The following is a 21,102-nucleotide window of genomic DNA, read 5'->3' on the forward strand; positions in this document are numbered from 1 at the left end:
AGAATTAAAAGCACCTGCTCTGAGCAAAGGCACTTTTGAGCAGCGAAGGGAAGAATCAGGGCCGTCTCTAGGCCTGGGCTGGGTGGTGCAATGTGCCAGAGCACCTGGCCACCAGGGGCGCTGCTGCACCCACCAGACAGCTGATGCCTGAGCCCTATGGCTCCGCTGCCGCCTCTCCTTTGGCCGTGGGAATCCCCTCAGCCGCTGCCCGCCAAGCCACTGTCGCCTGCAGGAGCAGCTCCCGAGGGGCCTCCTCCACATCTGGTGCACCCCACCCCACCACCCCCACTCCCGGGGCACAGACGGCGGCATGGCAACTGCCTCCTGCTCCTCGGGCCACTGGGAGCGCAGTGAGAGAGCGCAGGTGGAGGCAGCAGTGGACCGGTCAGCCGGCCGGGGAACAAGCGGGGCACTGCAGGACCCGGAATTCACTGCTCACGCTTGTTTCCTCCAGTGCGGATGGCGGCCACTGGGCCACGCGGCCTCCGGGCCAGGGAGGTGGCGGGAGGTGGGGAGCTGCCCGCGCCCTGGCTGGGGCAGAGAGGGGTCGGCGGCATGACCTGGCAGTGGGACACTGCGCAGCAGGTGAGGATCGGCGGGAAGCCTGGGTTGGTGGCCCTGGGGACCCTGAGCCCGGGCAAGAGAGAGCAGCTTGGGGAAAGGGAAGTGGCGCCAGAGGGACCTTTGCGTCTCGGCGCTAGATTTCCTTAAGACGGCCCTGGGAAGAATGGATAAGGACCGGGGCTGGATTTAGGTTTGATGAGGCCCTTAGCTACGGAAGGTAATGGGGCCCTTTATATATCCAGCTGTCCTTTGTCAACAACAAATTGTCGCTGATTTTTTGTGTGTTGAATATATGCTATATGGTACCTTATGGGCCTAATAGGTATCTAAAGGCATTTGCACATGCAGAATGTAGGCACCCTATATATAGAAATGAGCAAACCAGTGATGTTTTAGGGAGCAGGCTAGCAGGCGGGGCCCATTACTTACATCATAGGAGCCTACACAACACAAAACACTGTTGCTGTATGTAGGTTTTATTTTATTTATCTTATATTTTGGAAATGTACATCCAGTTTTGTTTTCCTTTAAAAAAAATTGGGCGGGGGCCAAGAGAGTGGGGCCCTAAGCTATAGCTTGTTTAGCTTATAGTACATATAACCCAGGTGGCGCTGTGGTTAAACCACTGAGCCTAGAGCTTGCTGATCAGAAGGTCGGCGGTTCGAATCCCTGTGACAGGGTGAGCTCCCGTTGCTTGGTCCCAGCTCCTGCCAACCTAGCAGTTTGAAAGCACATCAAAGTACAAGTAGATAAATAGGAACCGCTACAGCGGGAAGGTAAACGGCGTTTCCATGTGCTGCTCTGGTTTGCCAGAAGCGGCTTTGTCATGCTGGCCACATGACCTGGAAGCTATACGCCGGCTCCCTCGGCCAATAATGCGAGATGAGCGCGCAACCCCAGAGTCGGTCACGACTGGACCTAATGGTCAGGGGTCCCTTCACCTTTACCTTTACCTTTACCTAAATCCGGCACTGCTGAGTGAGGAGATGACACAAGCCACTGCAGTATTGGGAAGCTCAAATTTCCCCCTCATTGCTCATTGCTTTTCTGGGGTCACAGAGTATGATGTCTGAACGCGGACCCACATAATAACTGTACCTTTCCGTCAGATGTTATCTTATTTCAGTCAACCCCATCATCTCCTGGGAAAACCAAAGATGTCGCAACCTTTACACAGGGCTTCTCCGTGTAGAAACTGATTGTTAAGTTATCAGATGGAGGAAAAAAATTACCCCAAGAGCAGAAATTGTTGTGGTGCGAATCCGAGGCTTTGCTTATACATAGTTCCTGGAGGTGGAAGATCTCCCCTTTGTTTCTCATTTTTCCAAACTTAAACTCAGTTCTCCACATTTCTGAGGGGATTTGCATTAAAAAAAAAAAAACTTATGAAAACGATTCAGCATTTCAGTGCAAATTTAGGCCACAGGTCAGGCCTGCAGAGCATCATGTGCTATGGTCCTTCCTCTGCAGAACTTTTACCCCACAGAGGGGTTTTTAAAAAAAAAAAAAAAACACAAAACAAAATGCCCCCCCCCCTTCTCAGAATCAGAATTTGCAACCAGACAGGCTTCTATCAGAAAGCACAGTGTGGTTGCTGACAGGATAACAGGCCCAAACACCCACACCACATTTTTAATCTGCTCCACACAAATATTTCGTGGTAATTCTGCTTGTGAAAATCCAGCCGGTTTTCCTTTGGCATTTCATATTGGCATAAACACACCCAAACATGCGATTAAAAAAGGCCAGTCCAAACTTGCACATGTTTCCTCCCTGACAACCTCCCTTAGCGACATCCCCACCTCAAGAAACATAATGTCTCACAGGGACTAGGTGTTACATACCGCATCTCCCACACCCTGTGCATAAATGCCAGTTGCTACCCTCATACTGGGGACTTTCTGTGTTTACTGGTGTGCCTCTGTGTGCAAGAGAGACTTTTTCTGGAGAGGCGACCTCAGTTATCACCTGAAGATCATGGAAAATCCTGCTCAATGATGGAGGAATTATACTTCATGTGTTTGTTCATTGAACCCGTGCATCTGTATCTTTGGAACATCATTCCCTCAGAGGAATTTCACACAGGAAAACAGGAAAACCCGTTTTCCATTCTGGGCGTATTTCAGAGCACACCTTGCATTTCATGGGTGTCTTCATACCAATTTGTTTCCCAGGCCAGAATATATTTCAGGGACAACTGGCACCTTGCATACGCACCGGATGCCGATGGGATCACTCTTTCCTCAGTATCCCGATTTTGGAGTTGGTTGCAGAGGAAAAGAAATCGTTTGGGATCACGTTACGAGGTGGCCTGAAAGATCACCTTCTTCCATATGTACCAGCTCAATCCTTGAGATCATCAGAGCCCCTTCTCCAGGTTCCCTTACTAGGGATCAGGGACAAATTAAATTAAATTTGCATTTAAAGCCGAATTCAGCAAATTCACAGCCTGGTATTCCAAAACAACACAAGAACCGGAATGCAGCCATCCATAGAAATCTCAATTTTGCAATGGCGTTCGCCAACAACCAGTGTTTACAAAAATGAATCTAAGATATAAATGTGCATCGTGAGGAATATACTCATGAAAATGGCATGCAAAAATGCATTGCGTTAGGAGAAATACTCCGTGTATCAGCATAGATGACCACACGTGTGAGGTATTATTATTAATTTATTATTATTTATACCCCGCCCATCTGGCTGGGTTTCCCCAGCCACTCTGGGCGGCTTCCAACAAATACCAAAATACATTAAAATATCACAGATTAAAAACTTCCCTAAACAGGGCTGCCTTTAGGTGTTTTCTAAATGTCAGGTAGTTGTTTATCTCTCTGACCTCTGATGGGAGGGTGTTCCACAGGGCGGGCGCCACTACCGAGAAGGCCCTCTGCCTGGTTCCCTGCAGCTTTGCTTCTCGCAGTGAGGGAAACACCAGAAGTAGATGAGGTAGTAGATGATTTCCCTGTTTAGGGAAGCTTTTAAGTTTGGGGGACTATTGTATTTTGAAATTTTGTTGGAAGCCACCCAGAGTGGCCTGGGAAACCCAGCCAGATGGGCAGGGTATAAATAATAAATTGCTGCTGCTGCTGCTGCTGCTGCTGCTGCTGCTGCTGCTGCTGCTGCTGCTGCTGCTGCTGCTGCTGCTGTTAAGCCTGGAGAAGAGAAGGTTAAGGGGTGGTATGATAGCCATGTTCAAATATATAAAAGGATGCCATATAGAGGAGGGAGAAAGGTTGTTTTCTGCTGCTCCAGAGAAGCGGACACGGAGCAAAACCAGCATAGCCAACTGTCAAGGATTATGGGAGTTGTATTCCAGTTATTACTGGCATGCTGCGATTACTAAGACCCTGCAAGGGTGTTTCTCAAAAACAAGTCATGCCGGACGAATCTCATTTCTTTTATTGATAGTTACAAGCTTGGTAGATCAGGGGAATACTGTGGATGTAGTGTATCTTGATTTCAGTAAGGCTTTTGACAAAGTCCCCCAGGATAGGAGAAGCCTGTAAAATGTGGGCTGGACAAGGCAACTGTTTGGTGGAATTGTAGCTGGTTGACTGACCGAACCCCAAGAGTGCTCACTAATGGTTCCTTGTCATCCTGGAAAAAGTGACAATTGGGGTGCCTCAGAGTTCTGTCCTGAGCCGTTGTTGTCCAACAACTTTATAAATGACTTGGATGAAGGAATTGAGGGGGTGCTTCTCAAATTTGCAGATGACACCAAACTGGGAGGGGTAGCTAATGCCTCAGGAGACAGAATCAGGATTCAAAATGAACTTGACAGATTGGAGAAATGGGCGCAAGCTAGCAAAATGAATTTCAATAGGGACTAATGTAAGGTTATGCACTTAGGCAGGAAGAACCAGATGCACAAATATAGGATGGGGGACACCCGGCTTACTGGCAGTATATGTGAAAGGGGACATTGGAATCTTAGTGGACCACAAGCTTAACATGAGTCAACAGTGTGATGCAATAGCAAAAAAAAAAAGCTAGTGCTATTCTAGGATGGAACAACAGAAGTATAGTGTCCAGATCAAGGGAAGTAATGTTGTTGTTTAGTTGTTTAGTCGTGTCCGACTCTTCGTGACCCCATGGATCATAGCACGCCAGGCACTCCTGTCTTCAGGGAAGTAATAGTACCACTCTATTCTGCCTTGGACATACCATACCTGGAATACCGTGTCCAGTTCTGGGCACCACAATTTAAGAAGGATGTCGACAAGCTGGAATGTGTGCAAGATGATCAAGGGTCTGGAAACCAAGCCTTATGAGGAATGGTTGAAGGAGATGGGTATGTTTAGCCTGGAAAAGAGGAGACGGAGATATGATAGCCATATCTCAAGAGCTGTCACATGGAAGAGGCAACAAGCTTGCTTTTTCCTGCTCCGGAGGGTAGGACTCGAACCAATGGCTTCAAGTTATAAGAAAAGGAGATTCCAACTAAATATCAGGCAGAACTTTCTGAAGGTAAGAGCTGTTCGGCAGTGGAACGGACTCCCTCGGGACTGGAGGTTTTTTAAGCAGAGGCTGGATGGCCATCTGCCATGGGTGGTTTAGTTGAGATTCCTGCATTGCAAGGGGTTGGACTAGATGATCCTCGGAGTCCCTTCGGACTCTACAATTCTATGATTCTAAACCAGTAAACCACACCAGCTCTTTGAAGCGGGAAATCTTTTGCAGCCTGGGAGCTGCAGTCCCTCGAGGTCAACCTTACAGGATCCACATGGCAGCGGCATGTGTGCCTGTAAGAGATGTGCTTCTTGCCTCTGCATGCCTTTGCACTCGTTTTCTATCCAAGGTAAGGAAGGGCACATTCCAGGTGGTGATGCCAGACTAAAACCTGCTCAGTTCATCGGGGATTCCATGCAAATCCCTTCCTATTAATAATGATAATATAATAAATTTATTTTATTTATGAATAATTACAAATAATCTTGATTAACATCTGATGTGCTGTGGGAGAGGGGGTTATATTGGTTTGTTTTTGTTATTTTTTTTTAATTACATCTTTTGTGTTTTATTTTGTGTTTTTTATGTTGTGAACTGCCCGGAGATCTACAGCTAAACGGGGGTGTAGGGTGTGTGTGTTTGTACAAGTTTAATAAATAAACAATGATAATGATAATTCCCTGGAAAAGACCCTGATGTTGGGAAAGATTGAGGGCACTAGGAGAAGGGGACGACAGAGGACGAGATGGTTGGACAGTGTTCTCGAAGCTACGAACATGAGTTTGACCAAACTGCGGGAGGCAGTGGAAGACAGGAGTGCCTGGCGTGCTCTGGTCCATGGGGTCACGAAGAGTCGGACACGACTAAACAACAACAACAATGATAATAATTTTCATTTGCTAATTTCACAAGGTAGAAAAGCAAGAAAAAGATGTTTAAAAAATTAAAGAATAACAGAGAACAATAAAAAGTAGTGTACAAATATAATAAGATGTAAAGTGGTATACAAATTTAATTAATGCTAGCACTAATAACAGTAGACCGCTGTCAGCTCATGGTGTGGATGAAGTGACCATTTACTCTGTTTAGTTACCATTTCCCGTTTACTCAGGCACTTGCTAGCTAAAGAATCCTGTTCCTGGCCAGTGAATGGAAGCATGTTTTATTTTATATTTTATTTTATTCCCCCCCCCAAAAAAAATTTATTCATTTTATAACCATATAAAACATGGAAGTATGTTGTTTTTCTGGATGTTTTTAACTGTAACCAATCTTAGACGTATAACGAACGAACGAATAATGTTTCTTGTTTTGCCCTGTTTCAAATTGTGTATCGTCTGCTTGCCCCCCTGAGCTCTGGGAAAGGGGGTTGTGGGGAGGAGGGGAGGAGGAAGGGACAGGTACAGATTCCATAGGGAAGGAGAAGATAAATTATTCAACCCGAAAAAGGGACATGCAAATAAAATCTTTCCCTCTTTCACTTGGCAGGGTGTTGCTGTCAAAGTTAAAGATAAGCTAGGAAAACTTGGTTTATCATGCATTATTAGCAGGCTAGATGATTCACAGCAAACCTCCCTAACTGTGCGAAAGGGCTGACTAAAAAAAAGTGACCTAGGGCTTTGGAGGTGATCTTCATCTCAGTTTTCCTCATAGTAGACCCAACGGAATGAATGTGCCAGATTCGGTCCATTTCAATAGGTCTACCCCAAGTACCGTGATACAGCCCAGGGTTTGTGAAGTGCATTTATTCATGCTCACTGGGTGACAAGAGCATAGCTGCCAAGTACCCCGTTTTCCCCGGGAAACCCCTGTTTTTACTTACCTTTTCCCGGTGGTCCCCCGTATCACTTTGTCTCCCATTTTTCTCTGTTATTTTCTCCTGCCGGCGGCCATTTTTTTCTGATTTGCCCTTCTATGGGCACAAAAAATGGTCGCCGGCAGCTTCAAAAGTCGCATCTACGCATGACCAGAAGTGCGTAGATGCGACGTGGCGGCGGCCATTTTGGGTGCCCATAGAAGGGCAAAGCGACACCGGAAGTTACGTCAATGCAACTTCCGGTGTCGCACGGCTGCCAGTCCCGGATTCTGCAGTCCGGGACTTGGAAGGTAAACAAGAGGCATCTCTTCGAAGAGGGGTAGCTAGACAACAATGTGCCCTCCATGTGTCGTTTGACTACAGCTCCCCAGAAAAGACAGCGGGGGGTGGGGGGAAGAACTGTGGAAAGCCCCACGGGTGCACAGTTAATCTTTTAATGCTACCAAGGAAAAAAAGGCCTGAGAAAATGTGGCATATGTAAGATGCAATCATCCCATCCCATTTCGAGCAACACCCTTCCGCAGGAGATCAACAGTTATTATTCTCCGGTAATAACACAGGCCGAAGGAGGTGACAGACTTTATCCTCTACGTCCTGAAAGACAGCGCGGATTAGCGTTTGCAGAAGCACATTGCAAAATCCAGACGGGGTGTAAATTTTTAAAGGTGGCTGTGGTTCAGAAAACGGGGATGAGCTAGATGTGCCTTTAAATGTGAACTAAATTGAGCTTCTCCCCCATCCCTGGTTAGTACTGACTCCATGTTTCTTAGGGCCTTTGGACCAGACACAGTCCCTGGTCCCACTCTGCCACTATTATCGCCAGCTGCTTCCTCATCATTGCTCCTATTGGCTGGCTTGCCACGCAGAGAGCCAATGAGCAAGCAGGAAGTGGCACCCACTCCTCCTCCTCCTCCTCATCATTGTGTGTCAAGGACTGGACTAAGAAGGAATGGTGGAGACCGCCTCTCACTTCTCCTGAACCTTCCTGAGAAGAGGAGGACAGTATAGATTTACAACGGTGGTGTGCAGAGGGTCAAAGCTGAGAGACAGAAGAGGGGCAAAGCTGGGAAATAATGGGAGAAGCAGAGCAGGAACAGCTGGCTGACACACTATCACTAGAGAGCATTCCAGACCCCCACCCCCCGTCTCCCAGAACACGGCAAGCAATGAAAGTAGGAGAGCAGAGAGCCCCAAGACAATTCTCCCTAAGCAGTGCCGGATTTATGTATAAACTAAACAAGCTATAGCTTAGGGCCCCACTCTCTTGGGGGCCCCCCAAAAAAATTAAAGGAAAAAAACCTGGATGTACATTTCCAAAATATAAGATAAAAAACAAATAAAATAAAACCTACACACAACAACAGTGTTTTGTGTTGTGTAGGCTCCTATGATGTAAGTAATGGGCCCCGCCTGCTTGCCTGCTCCCTAAAATATCACTGGTTTGCTCATTTCTATATATAGGGTGCCTACATTCTGCATGGACTGATTACAGTGGTACCTCTGGTTACGAACTTAATTCGTTCTGGAAGTCCGTTCTTAACCTGAAACCATTCTTAAACTGAGGTACCACTTTAGCAGTGTTTCCCAACCTTGTGCCTCCAGATGTTTTGAGACTACAATTCCCATCATCCCTAACTAGCAAGACCAGTGGTCAGGAATGATGGGAATTGTAGTCCGAAAACAGCTGGAGGCACAAGGTTGGGAAACACTGCCACTTTAGCTAATGGGGCCTCCTGCTGCCACACACACCCCTGCCACGCGAGTTCTGTTCTCATCCTGGGGCAAAGTTTTTAACCCAAGGTACTACTTCCGGGTTAGCGGAGTCTGTAACCTGAAGTGTTTGGAATCTGAGGTGTTTGTAACCCAAGGTGTTGTTGTTGTTTAGTTGTTTAGTCGTGTCTGACTCTTCGTGACCCCATGGACCATAGCACGCCAGGCACTCCTGTCTTCCACTGCCTCCCGCAGGTACCACTGTATTTTGTTATGTGCAAATGGCTTTAGATACCTATGAGGTCCATAAATGACCATATAGCATATATTCAACACAAAAACACAGCGACAATTTGTTGTTGACAAAGTAGAGCTGGAGATATAAAGGGCCCCATTACCTTCAGTAGCTTAGGGCCTCATCAAACCTAAATCTGGCCCTGGCCCTAAGCAGACACCGTAAGGAAGGTGGGACTGTGGGCAACCAAGAAGTGAGGGGGGGCACTGAGGAGATTACTCAGAGCAGCGCCATTATCCAAGAGACGGCATTTCTACGTTTCTCTCTGTGAATATTGAATAAAAGACCTTGGTAAGAGCTTCTTGTCTTTCCTTTACTGGCAGCCTGCTGTGAGGGAGGGAGAACAGATTCCCTGAAGCCTGACATTGATGCGGTTGAACAAGCAAGTTGCGATGGGGGGGTCCAGGATACAAGAGGGGGGCTTTGGATTCATGGCAGGTGGTCACCTATGCCCTGTCTGGTGTACAAAGGTGGAAAATCATGGTGTGTCCTTGCTTTCTAGTCTATCCATAGCTGCTGGCCGAAGTGACTGTGTCCCACCTCCATAGTTGGAGGCCACTTTCTGGGAATCCAAACTGGGGAGGATGCTATTGCGCTCATGCCCTTATTTTTGCCTCCCCTTAGGCATCTGGCGGACCACCATGAGAACAGAGTGTTGGACTAGATGGGACTTTGGTCTGCTCCATCAGGTCTCGTCTTATATTCAATTCCTGCACCAGCCCAGATACCAGGCTCCTTTCCACTCCTTTCCTATGAACAAGCCACGGCTAAGAGAATACCAGGGATTGCAAAATGTGGTTGTAGGGCTTTGCTGTGGGTGTGAACTCGTCATTTGTGTCTCCCGATCCTGGAAATTTGCCGTCAGTCGCACCTGCATCTTTAATTCCATGCAACCACCCACCCTCTGCTTCATCTCCCAAAGGTGTGTCTCTCCTCCCCTGCCACTTCCATTGGATGCTCCTCAAAACCTCGACAAGAATAAAGGCTTCATTCTAGAACGCCTCTCTTCTCTGAAGCCCTACTTGAAAGAGTCCTTGTTGCAGAAGAGCTGAGCTGGGCGCTTTTCTCCTTTTAGCCTCCTCGCCATTTCCATAGGCACATTCCTCCACCATCTCCTCCTCTCTCTTTCCCTCTTGTGACATTTATCAAGATGAACAAGTACCTTCTCCTGGGCTTTTCTGTTCTGATCTTCTGCACAGTTGGTAAGTGCCAGCTTTTATAAGAAAGGAGAGCAGTGTGTGTGTGTGTGTGTGTGTGTGTGTTTGTTTGTTTTCCCCCTGAAATATTTGTGCGAATAATAGCGAACAGAAAGGGATTGTGTAAAAAAAGATGGAGAGGTTTTTTTTTTTTTTTTAAAAAAAAACATATTTCAGACTAATCAATTAAGATAAAAAAATTCCTTCAGTAGCACCTTAAAGACCAACTAAGTTTTTATTTTGGTATGAGCTTTCGTGTGCATGCACACTTCTTCAGATACCTGCATGCACACGAAAGCTCATACCAAAATAAAAACTTAGTTGGTCTTTAAGGTGCTACTGAAGGAATTTTTTTATTTTGCTTCGACTCAGACCAACACGGCTACCTACCTGTAACTAATCAATTAAGTTTTAAGAAAAGAGGGAGAATGAGTGGCATTCTATCTCCTTTATTTCATCTACACTCCAGGAGTTCACCTGAAGAGAATAATCTCTCTGTAGCTGGCTCAGGTTTGCCATTCTGGTCCATGTGGTGTTGGTGGTGGTTCAGCAGCACAAGCTCTGACAGTTATATAGTGTGCGCAGGGGTTAGGGAAAGGAGAGAAGGTTATCTCGGAGAGCATTTAAATGCAAAACTATTTAATTTGCACCTTCTAAAACAACTCACTTGTGTGAATTTTGCAATGCAGCTCTCCAAGCAAGCAATGCATACAACAATGTGGGCATTATGGTAATGTGTGCACAACATACGCCTATTTGTGCAAATAACACAGAGAAACACATTGTACTAGCGGGAGTGACCTGCGGGAATGTTTTTGTGAGGACACTTTTAAAAATGCTAAAGTGGAAATGTGTTTAGCTGAATCTACATTGGTACCTCGACTTGCGAATGACTCGACAACCGAATTTTTCGACTTACGAATGGGGCAAATGGCCGCGCACTTACGAATGTCTCGACATCCGAAAGGAAACCGCGGCGGTTTTAGATAGGGATTTTTCGACTTACAAATTTTTAGATGGGGTTGCTTCGACTTACGAATTTTTCTGTTTCTAATGCATTCCTATGGGAAATCGCGTTTCCAGTGACGCTTTTTGACTTACGAATTTTTCGACCTACGAAGGTGCCTTCGGAACGGATTAAATTCATAAGTTGAGGCAGCACTGTAATCAACCGATTCACCTTTTACTAGTGGGAGTACATTGGGGTGGATCCAACTAAATCATATTCAGAGGAGACCCTCGATTAGATATAAGTTAGTGGTGTCCATTAATTTCAATGTGTCTACTCTGGGTAAGACTAACACTGGCTGCTTACCTTAAAAAAAAAAGTGAATCTAAAGGATTGTGAATGGAAAGGTGAGCCAGGCATTAACTTATGTTCATGTTAAGTTTGAAATTTTGAATAAGGATACTTTTCCGCCCCCTTGTGAGCATGGGCGTAGGCAAGGGGGGCAGGAGGGGGCAGCTGCCCCCCCTAGAAGCAAAAAAATAATGTATTTTACAGACCATAACCAGCACTTTTCCCCTCCAAAAAAAGTGCTTTAGCAAGAGCAGCTAAGTCTCCGCTTGCTGGGGGGGGGGGGGACACAGCTGTAACAAAAACACATCAAATAAATAAAGCAAAGTGGCTACCAGTAGTTAAGCAGTTAAGACAATGGAGCATATATCCCCAGGCAAGATTCGATAGCTGACCACTTCACCCTATTGTTCTTAAGTGGGAGTTGTTAATGAGCATTCAGGAGCATTAAGAGTTGTATTGGCGATTTAATGAGGGTGGAGACTCAGAGGATTCAATTTGACTAAGGTGGCTCTGCAAGTCTAAAAGGAAGTGAATAAGAAGGGGGGGGGGCTGTAGCTTTGACAGACACAGTGATGTTTATAAAAAGCATTGGTGTTCCAGTCTGCACCTCCTCCTGCATCTGTATACTGTAAATCAGGGGTGGCCACCTCCCAAGAGACTCTGATCTACTCACAGAGTTTAAAACTGGGGGTGATCTACCCCCTTTGGGGGGGTTCAGGTCAAAGCTGTTGAGTTTTTTTAAGGAAGGGAAGCCCTGTTTTTTGGGGTTTAGGTCAAACTTGTTGAGCTACTTTTAGGAGGGAGGGAGGCCCATTTTTGTTTAGGGCTTCAGGTCATAGTTCAACTTTTTTTACGGAGGAGGAAAATTTTGGGTGAGCTTTTTTTAGGGGTGCCAGTGACCTACCAGTGATCTACCACAGACATCCAGTGATCTACTGGTAGATCACAATCTACCTGTTGGACGTGCCTGCTGTAAATCAAGCAGAGAGAAAGCTGCTTACAAGGCTCCTGTACATGCAGAGTTCCAGCATCACAGCGTCACCCAGAGGCACCCACAAATATGAGTTATCCCTCTCTCTATTTCTTCCTTCCTTCCCTCCCTCTTCCATCCTTAATAAAATACGGGGGGGCAGATAAGCCCCACATAGAAAGCCCATCAACATGGGGGGATGACTCTTTCAAATACGGTATTTACCAGTAATTTGGGGGGGGGGAGAGGCACCTAGGCCTCTAGGAGTTGGCTGCTATGCCTAGGAGTAGGACAATTCAAGAAAGCAGAATGATGAATATGCTATGGTAATATATCAATAGAATCATAGAATTGTAGTTGGAAGGGACCACAAGGGTCATCTAGTCCAACCCCCTGCAATGCAGGAATTTTTTCCTAAGGTGGGGCTTGAACCATGGTTGAAATATTATGCTATATGCAGCAACGCCTCGGAGCCGTCGTGGCTGCGGCCATGCCATGCCTTGCCTCGCCCTCGCCCGCCCTGCCACCCCCTCTCACCTGCCCGACCCTCCCGTCCTCTCCAGCCAAGCAGGGTAGCCACCAACGCTGCCAGCCCCAGAAGCACAAGGTGGCCGCTGCCTCCACCACTGCCACTATGTCATCAGGCCCGCTGGCCTGTAGCCCCGCCCACATCCCCACTTCGTGGCCCCTCCCCTCCTGTGCCTTGGCCCCGCCCCTGAACGACCATGGCTTGCCCCCCCCCTAGTTTTGATCCTGGCTACGCCCCTGCTTGTGAGTGTTGCAGGAGGCTTATAGTTTTCTGTTTACGACAGGTCTAGTGGAGGCTCTCTTGAGTCAAGCAAGCCAGCAAGCAAACAAAAACTGTTACTACTTCTCCTTGGACCGCATATGTCTGCTTAGCAAGGCAGGAGTTATGTCCATGATTAACGTTTGATAACCCAGGTGGCACTGTGGGTTAAGAGTCTAGGGCTTGCTGATCAGAAGGTCGGCGGTTCGAATCCCTGCAACGGGGTGAGCTCCTGTTGCTTGGTCCCAGCTCCTGCCCACCTAGCAGTTCGAAAGCACGTCAAAGTGCAAGTAGATAAATAGGGACTGCTCCGGCGGGAAGGTAAATGGCGTTTCCGTGCGCTGCTCTGGTTCGCCAGAAGCAGCTTTGTCATGCTGGCCACATGACCCGGAAGCTGCCTGCGGACAAACGCCGTCTCCCTCGGCCTATAGAGCGAGATGAGCGCCGCAACCCCAGAGTCGGACACGACTGGACCTGATGGTCAGGGGCCCCTTTACCTTTACCTTTAAGGCAATCATCTTAATGATTATTCTGCATTGTTTTTAACAGTGTTTTGTTATTTATTGTGTGTGTGCGTGTATCTATATACATGAGCGAGCTCACACAGAGAGCGAGAGCTGTAGAAGGCCACGATATTTTATGAGAAGTGACATATAGTTTTAATAAATCAAGCAATGTTCCAGAGGACGCGCCCCCCCCCACTTCATATTCCCTGCCCTGATGGATTTTAGCACCTTCATGAAGAATGTCTTATGGGCCCGCTACATTTTTAAAGGACTGCCTGGGCTTCTTGGGAGAGGAGCAGGACTCCATACAGGTGTGCCTGTTTCAAGGCGTCGCTCCACCTCAACATATCCAGGCACCACTAACAATCTCGGAAATCTCTCGGCGAGAAAACGTTGCCTACCTTGCTCCAAGCTGCTTACATCTCCACACGTTCCATTACTCTCCGCCCCTCCTGCCATCTTTCCATCTATTTCTCAGCTCGGCACACCCAGCCCAAAATGGAGGAGCTAGGATTTTCACAGCGCTCGCATTTCAGCTCCAGGGACAACAGTTATCGCCCTTTATCCCAACATTAACCCACCCATCTGCCATATTCCATAATGGGAAATAAATGCACTAACCACAATACTCAGTGCTGCTTGCTGGAGAAATCTGTTTGGGTGTGGGAGCTTCATTGCTTTGAAGCTTTGAAGAACTCAGAAAACAATCCATTTAACCACGGGTGTATCATTCATTTAGGAAAGAGGAGTGCTGGCAATTGTGCTAGGGAGGGGTGAATGACTCAGCCATTGAAACAGAGCCTTATAAAAAGGTCTCTCACGAGTGCCTTGCCCTCCGTAAAAGAAGGAAGCCTAGTCTGGAGGAGAAAAGATGAGGAGCATGAAAGCCAATCAAAATTCCTGGCATCTCGAAACTATGGTTGCAGACACACCTCAAACTGCCCACCGCTGACCTATGGTCCTCAAAAAACTGAAAAAGTTTCCCCACCCTGTTCGAAACTGCTTGCATAAAACATAGGCCGCATCCATACCATACATCAAAGACACTCCACTTTCCCCACATGTTCCTGGAAACTGCGGTTTGCTAAGGATGCTGGGGATTGTAGTTCTGTGAGGGGTAAACTGTGGTTTACAGCAGTGTTTCCCAACCTTGTGCCTCCAGATGTTTTGGGACTACAACTCCCATCATCCTTAGCTAGCAAGACCAGTGGTCAGGAATGATGGGAGTTGTAGTCCCAAAACATCTGGAGGCACAAGGTTGGGAAACACTGGTTTACAGGATCCTTTGGAGGAAGCCACTTTAAAAGTGTTTTCAGTGTATTACATGGATGCGATCGAGAACTATAGAGCTGGGTATTTAGAATGAAAGAAGATGCTAGTTGTAATAACACTTCACCACGGAATAATCTGCCTAAAACAGCCTATTTAGCCCCTTCCACCCCTGCACAGAAATGATGCAGTCCCTATTGGCCAGTGCCTATGATCATAGCTGCCAAGTTTTCCCTTTTCTCGCGAGGAAGCCTATTCAGCATAAGAAAAAAATCCCTTAAAATAAGGGATAACTTGGCAGCTATGACTATGATAACTTGCATCCTCTTTTCTTTTCTTTTTAATGTATTGACTTGTAATTTTAAAAGGTTATCTTAACCACTTGACAAAAGATCTACATATTGTGGGATGAAGCGCAGGATAGGAGGATCATTAGACACATTTCGGCACAGTAGACTTTAATTTTTGAAAACCCAAGAGTACCTCTCTTTTTCAGTAATCAAAATATTGCAGTTCAGTGAGTGAAACTACCCAAATCAGGAAGCCGTCACGATCTGGCCTGCTCAGCTCCATTTTATGTATTTTCACGGGTGGTCAATATGGTGTTCTTCAGCTGTTGTCAGACCTAAAATTCATATCGGCTCCAGCATGGCCAATGGCCACGGATTAGAATAATAGAATCAAAGAGTTGGAAGAGACCACAAGGGCCATCCAGTCCAACCCCCTGCCAAGCAGGAAACACCATTAAAGCATTATTGACATATGCCTGTCAAGCCTCTGCTTAAAGACCTCCAAAGAAGAAGACTCCACCACACTCCTTGGCAGCAAATTCCACTGTCAAACAGCTCTTACTGTCAGGAAGTTCTTCCTAATGTTGAGGTGGAATCTTCTTTCTTGTAGTTTGAATCCATTGCTCCGTGTCCGCTTCTCTGGAGCAGCAGAAAACAATCTTTCTCCCTCCTCCATATGACATCCTTTCATATATTTGAACATGACTATCGTATCACCCCTTAACCTTCTCTTCTCCAGGCTAATCATACCCAGCTCCCTAAGCCGTTCCTCATAAGGCATCGTTTCCAGGCCTTTGACCATTTTGGTTGCCCTCTTCTGGACACATTCCAGCTTGTCAGTATCCTTCTTGAACTGTGGTGCCCAGAACTGGACACAGTACTCCAGGTGAGGTCTGACCAGAGCAGAATACGGTGGTAATACACTGAAACCTACCAGGAATTGACCCAGGGTAGATTACTATAGGCGTGCTGCTGATTGATAGATGAGGACTTTTTGTGGATCGGACCTACCTGCCTCTTGGTTCCCTGTTTCATGTTTCACTGCGTGATGTGAATGTTTGACAGGCTTTTGGTACATGTTACTGCGATGGGAAGCATCCACTCTCCAAACTGGGAGGGGAAACGAAGCCTTCTGCTTTAGGAACAGAAGAACTGGATAAGGCCCAAAGCCCATCTAGTCTAGCATCCTGCTCTCACGATCTCCAACCAGATGCCCATGGAAAGTCTTGCAAGCAGGACTCGAGCGCAACAGCACACATGTCACTTGCCATTCCCAGTGACTGGCATTTTGAAGTATAGTGCCTCTCACACTGAAGGGGGCGGTTGCTGCTTCTTTTAATTAATATTCTGTTGGGAAAGAGAGCACAATGTTTTCACAGGAGCTGCCTCAAAGCTGGCGAGAACAAATTAGCAAAATATGCGTCTCACAAGAGTGTTCTTGTCCCAGTGCCAGCTTGCTGTTATTTCTGCCATGTGTGTTAATCCCAGCAATGATTCATGGGCAGTGCTATCCTAGGGCATTCTCAGTGGTGTTTACTAAACTCTCTCACAAACGTGTGACTATTCTTTTGGGATGTCCTGGTCTACCTCTTTCTTTTTAAACTTTATTATTCTTATTGTTTAGGGAGGGGGCGGTCTCAGCATTTAACTTTTTTATTTATGTTAGGCGCTTAGCATTTTGCCTTTGACTTGTCTTAGGTTAACAGAAAATAATAGAAATATTTAGAAAATCAACTTTCCATTTAGTTTTTTAAATATTTTGTATTGATTTTTTTTTATTTCAGGTAACTTTTATTTTAATCAAAAGACACACACAGAGAGAGAGAGAGAGAGAGAGAGAGAGAGAGAGAGAGAGAGACAGAGACAGAGACAGAGACTGCAGAACACTTGTAAATGAATTTGTTTGTTTACGAGATTTTTAAAGCCACCTTTCTTCCAAGTTGGTCAAAGCTGTAGGCATTACACCGAACCCTCCTTATGCTCATAGAGATCATAGAATTGTAGAGTTGGAAGGGACCTTGAGGATCATCTAGTCCAACCCCCTGCAATGCAGGAATATGTAGCTGTCCTTTTCTGCTAGGAGGGTGAACAAGGTTCAAATTCCCACTCAGAGATTCAGGAATGCATTGCAGGGGTGGGTGGAGGAAAGTATGAGGGTTATCCAGCTACATCATACTCAAGAGCAGAAACACCAAAATGAATGAACGTGAATTATTTAGGTGCATGGATTTTAACGGATCTGCCCCGAACATGAATGATGTTAAAATATCACCCAGTGCATTTTAAGAGTCTTTATTGTGGCTTTTTTTTATTTTAAAAAAACAAACCACCTCACTATAATCACAGCTGTGGTATCAACACAGGGCAAACAGGCATCCTTTTGCAGCAAAGATTTATGAGCTTCCTGAGGTCATCGTCCCCCCTCCCCCATAAAAACAAAACCACGGCATGTCTATCTCTTCTTCTTTTTTCAGCACAAGGTCTGGTGTGCAAAGTTTGCAAATTCAAAGTCGGCGACCTCTGCTTCAAATCCGAAGATCCCTGCAAAGCCAATGAGGGCCAATACTGCGAAACAACCAAAGTGTATTCAGGTGAGACTGGGAAAGAGCGATTCCTCTGGTGTTTGAACATACAATACATAGCATTGTAGTTAGAAGGGATCCCCAAAGGTCATCTAATCCAACCCCCCCCCCCGCAACGCAGCCATCCCAGCTAATCCCAGCCTCCCATCCTCCTTATACAACCTGGAACGGTCCAGGCCAACCTTATGCTGGCTGGGGCTCATGGGAGTTGTAGTCCAAAACTTCTGGTCAAGGCAGTGCTGGGATATATCAGTTGTGCAGTGGTGAGTAATGAGTAATGACCCCCCCCCCCCAAAAAAGGAAACAGTGCAGCACTCAGGTCTCTCCAAGCACCTCTCTAATGCAGGATGGGATTTCCCAAAATCAAAGCCTTGTAGAGTTGGAAGGGACCATGAGGGTCATCTAGTCCAACCCCCTGCAATGCAGGAATCTTTCGCCCAACGTGGGGATTGAACCCATGATCCTGAGATTAAGAGTCTCATGCTGTACAAACTGAGCCACTTCTGGATTTTTTAAAATAAAAAATAAACCGAAATCATTCGAATGTCGGCAGAGTCCAAACCAAAGGCCCATCGAGCCAACCATTTGATTCTCACAATAGCTAACCACGTGCCACTCTTGACCCACCCCCCACAAGTAGGAGATGATTGCAGTAGCACGCTCCTGCTTGTGATAATTCAGAGGCATGTTGTCTTCTGAGCATTCTTCCTTTTGCAGAAGTCTCTTGCATTCCATCTGCTCCCTCCAAATGGAGCATTCCCGCCCCCTTCAGAAAAAGTGCCGTGGATTCAAACAGTTCCCTCTGAATGGCTGGTGGGTTGTGTTTGGCTTGTTGGGTCACAGGAATGTTAGGCTAAATGGTCAAAGGCCTGGAAACGATGCCTTATGAGGAACGGCTTAGGGAGCTGGGTATGTTTAGCCTGGAGAAGAGAAGGTTAAGGGGTGATATGATAGCCATGTTCAAATATATAAAAGGATGTCATATAGAGGAGGGTGAAAGGTTGTTTTCTGCTGCTCCAGAGAAGGGGACACGGAGCAATGGATTCAAACTACAAGAAAGAAGATTCCACCTAAACATTAGGAGGAACTTCCTGACAGTAAGAGCTGTTCGGCAGTGGAATTTGCTGCCAGGGAGTGTGGTGGAGTCTCCTTCTTTGGAGGTCTTTAAGCGGAGGCTTGACAGCCATCTGCCAGGAATGCTTTGATGGTGTTTCCTGCTTGGCAGGGGGTTGGACTGGATGGCTCTGGTGGTCTCTTCCAACTGTATGATTCTATGATTCTATGACTTCAAAGGGACTCCCTGCAACTGCCGATCAAAGTTCAGAGGAGGCTGATGCAGCCGCCAATCAGCTGATCGGCAGTTATGGCAATTCCGCCCTTCCAGTAGCGATCAGCTGGTTGGTGCCGAAAGTGCCTCTTGAAAGAAGGTTCTCTTCATTCACATCTCACACACCTCCTCCTCCTCTCCCAACAGGCAGCTTGAAGCTCTTCACCAAACACGGCTGTAGCAAGTACACAGAGCTCTGCAACAAGACCGAGCAGAGGGACAACGTCTTTGACATGAGCTACAACCGCACGTGCTGCAACTATGACTTGTGCAACGGGGCAGCCAGCACCAATCCCAGTCTCCCGTTCTTCGCCGGCCTCAGCTTGGCCCTGGGGTGGTGGCTGGCCCACTAAGACTGAGGACTAGCAGTGATGCTCTTCCCACTAACAGAACCTTGACCCTCTGCATCACCTCGACCTCCTTTGAGCCTGCGGTGTGCGCCCATGTGCCAAAATTTCCCTCGCATGTGCGGATTTCAAAGCTTCCCACCTCATTCACTGCCTCTCCTGTAGGCTTGGTCAACTTGTGGACCCTCCGAGCCCAATGCAACCTGCCTGCCATCAGCAATGGTCCACCAGAGGCTCAGTCTCCTCTTCCCTCTACTCTGCCTGGGAAGCTTTGACGAGCGCCTCCCAGGCCACCGTGCGTAGCTGGTGGGTTGTGTTTGGCTTGTTGGGTCACAGGAATGTTAGGCCTTGCCTACTCTGTGTATCAGGGGTGGGGAAACTTTTGTCCAGACCGGGCACCATATTCCCTTCTGGTGGGCCACATGGCAGTGGTGGGCGGGGCCAGAGGCAAAAAAGTGGGAGGAGTGATGAGTGCAATCCCCCCTCCTTTGTACAGTAGGATCTGTTATGGGCACACTCACACACCCTTCCACTGACTGGAATGTGCCCTCACACACTTGCTTGCCCAAAGGGAAGATAGAGGTGGTGGAGTGTGTGTGTCCTGGGGAGAGGGGGTGTGGCCTAGGGAGAGGGGTGTGGCCTAGGGAGAGGGTGTGGCCTAGAGAAAGGGGGTGTGGCCTAGGGAGAGGGGATGTGGCCTAGAGAGATCTTGGAGGACCCGTCTGAGAAGCCTGGAGGGACACATTTGACCCCATGTGTTAAGACATCCCCGTCCCTGATGCGTGTCAAGGCCTATTTTGTAATTTCCCATCCATCATCCACCTACCAAGCAGCTTTTGAAAATCCACAACCAGGTGATTTAGGCTGCGCCCGTGAATTCTTCTCTGCTTTGTTCAAACTGATGATGAAAGTGAAGCCAAGCAGAAGAGCCTGCATGCCTTGCTCCATGGGTTCATTAAACCTAAGCAGGTGCAATGCAGACCGAAGGATGTGGCTTCCTTATTCACCCTTGCCTTCCCCCTCCTCCACACCCTTTGTTTCCTCTTCATCAGATTTTTTTTAAAATTGTGAGCTCCTTAGGAGCAGGGCGGGTTTTGTGCTCCGGAAAGCATGTTGTAGACTGGTGGTGCCAGGTAAATAAAACGAGCAATAATTCAACTCGCGTCCGTAACACATGGCCTACATGCCAAAGAAGACAGGGATAGCGGCCTCTTAGCAGTCATTGCTCAGGAATTCTAAGAACCCCCCAAATCAGTGCAGTTTGGAAAGTGATGGGTAAAACAAGGAACCTGCTCCTTGGTCTCAGGAACCACCATGCAAAATTTGGCTGAAATTGGCACAGTTCTGAACAGCCCAGTCCACCATCTTGACTCAAAACAGCATCTGACTGTGTCCAAAACGTAGAGTGTGATCTCTGGAGTCACGCTGCAAAATTTGGTTAAGCTTTCTTAAGAGCAGAGGTGTACCTAGCCTCCGCCATCTTGATTCAAAATGGCAGCCAGCATCCAAACAGCCACCGCAAACACCACCCCTAAGCTCTGGAACCTTCACACCAAGTTTGATAACAATATCTCCAGAGGTGCCTGGACCTATAGGCAGCAGACGGACAGATTGGCAAACTGCTTTCCAAAATATATAATAGTGATAAATATATATGATGGTATGTATGTGTGGGAAGGAGAATGGTATTG

The 21,102-nt window shown here is 47.0% G+C and overlaps 1 protein-coding gene across 1 annotated transcript; it reads left to right on the top strand.

Moving 5' to 3' along the window:
• The first annotated feature begins 9,821 nt into the window (after window positions 1-9,821).
• LOC118081017 (lymphocyte antigen 6 complex locus protein G6c) lies at window positions 9,822-20,574 on the top strand. The gene is made up of 3 exons (XM_035107114.2): window positions 9,822-10,039; window positions 17,630-17,746; window positions 19,212-20,574. The coding sequence occupies exons 1-3, from the start codon at window positions 9,988-9,990 to the stop codon at window positions 19,415-19,417; spliced, it is 375 nt and encodes a 124-aa protein (XP_034963005.1). The 5' UTR covers window positions 9,822-9,987; the 3' UTR covers window positions 19,418-20,574.
• The last annotated feature ends 528 nt before the right edge of the window (window positions 20,575-21,102 follow it).

This window comes from Zootoca vivipara, chromosome 2, assembly GCF_963506605.1.
Source record: "Zootoca vivipara chromosome 2, rZooViv1.1, whole genome shotgun sequence".
Lineage (NCBI taxonomy): Eukaryota > Metazoa > Chordata > Lepidosauria > Squamata > Lacertidae > Zootoca > Zootoca vivipara.

Coding starts and splice junctions, on each gene's coding strand:
- LOC118081017 (XM_035107114.2), top strand. CDS start 9,988: ATGAACAAGTACCTTCTCCTGGGCTTTTCTGTTCTGATCTTCTGCACA. Junction 10,040..17,629: donor TCTGATCTTCTGCACAGTTG/GTAAGTGCCAGC, acceptor TTCTTTTTTCAG/CACAAGGTCTGGTGTGCAAA. Junction 17,747..19,211: donor AACAACCAAAGTGTATTCAG/GTGAGACTGGGA, acceptor CTCTCCCAACAG/GCAGCTTGAAGCTCTTCACC.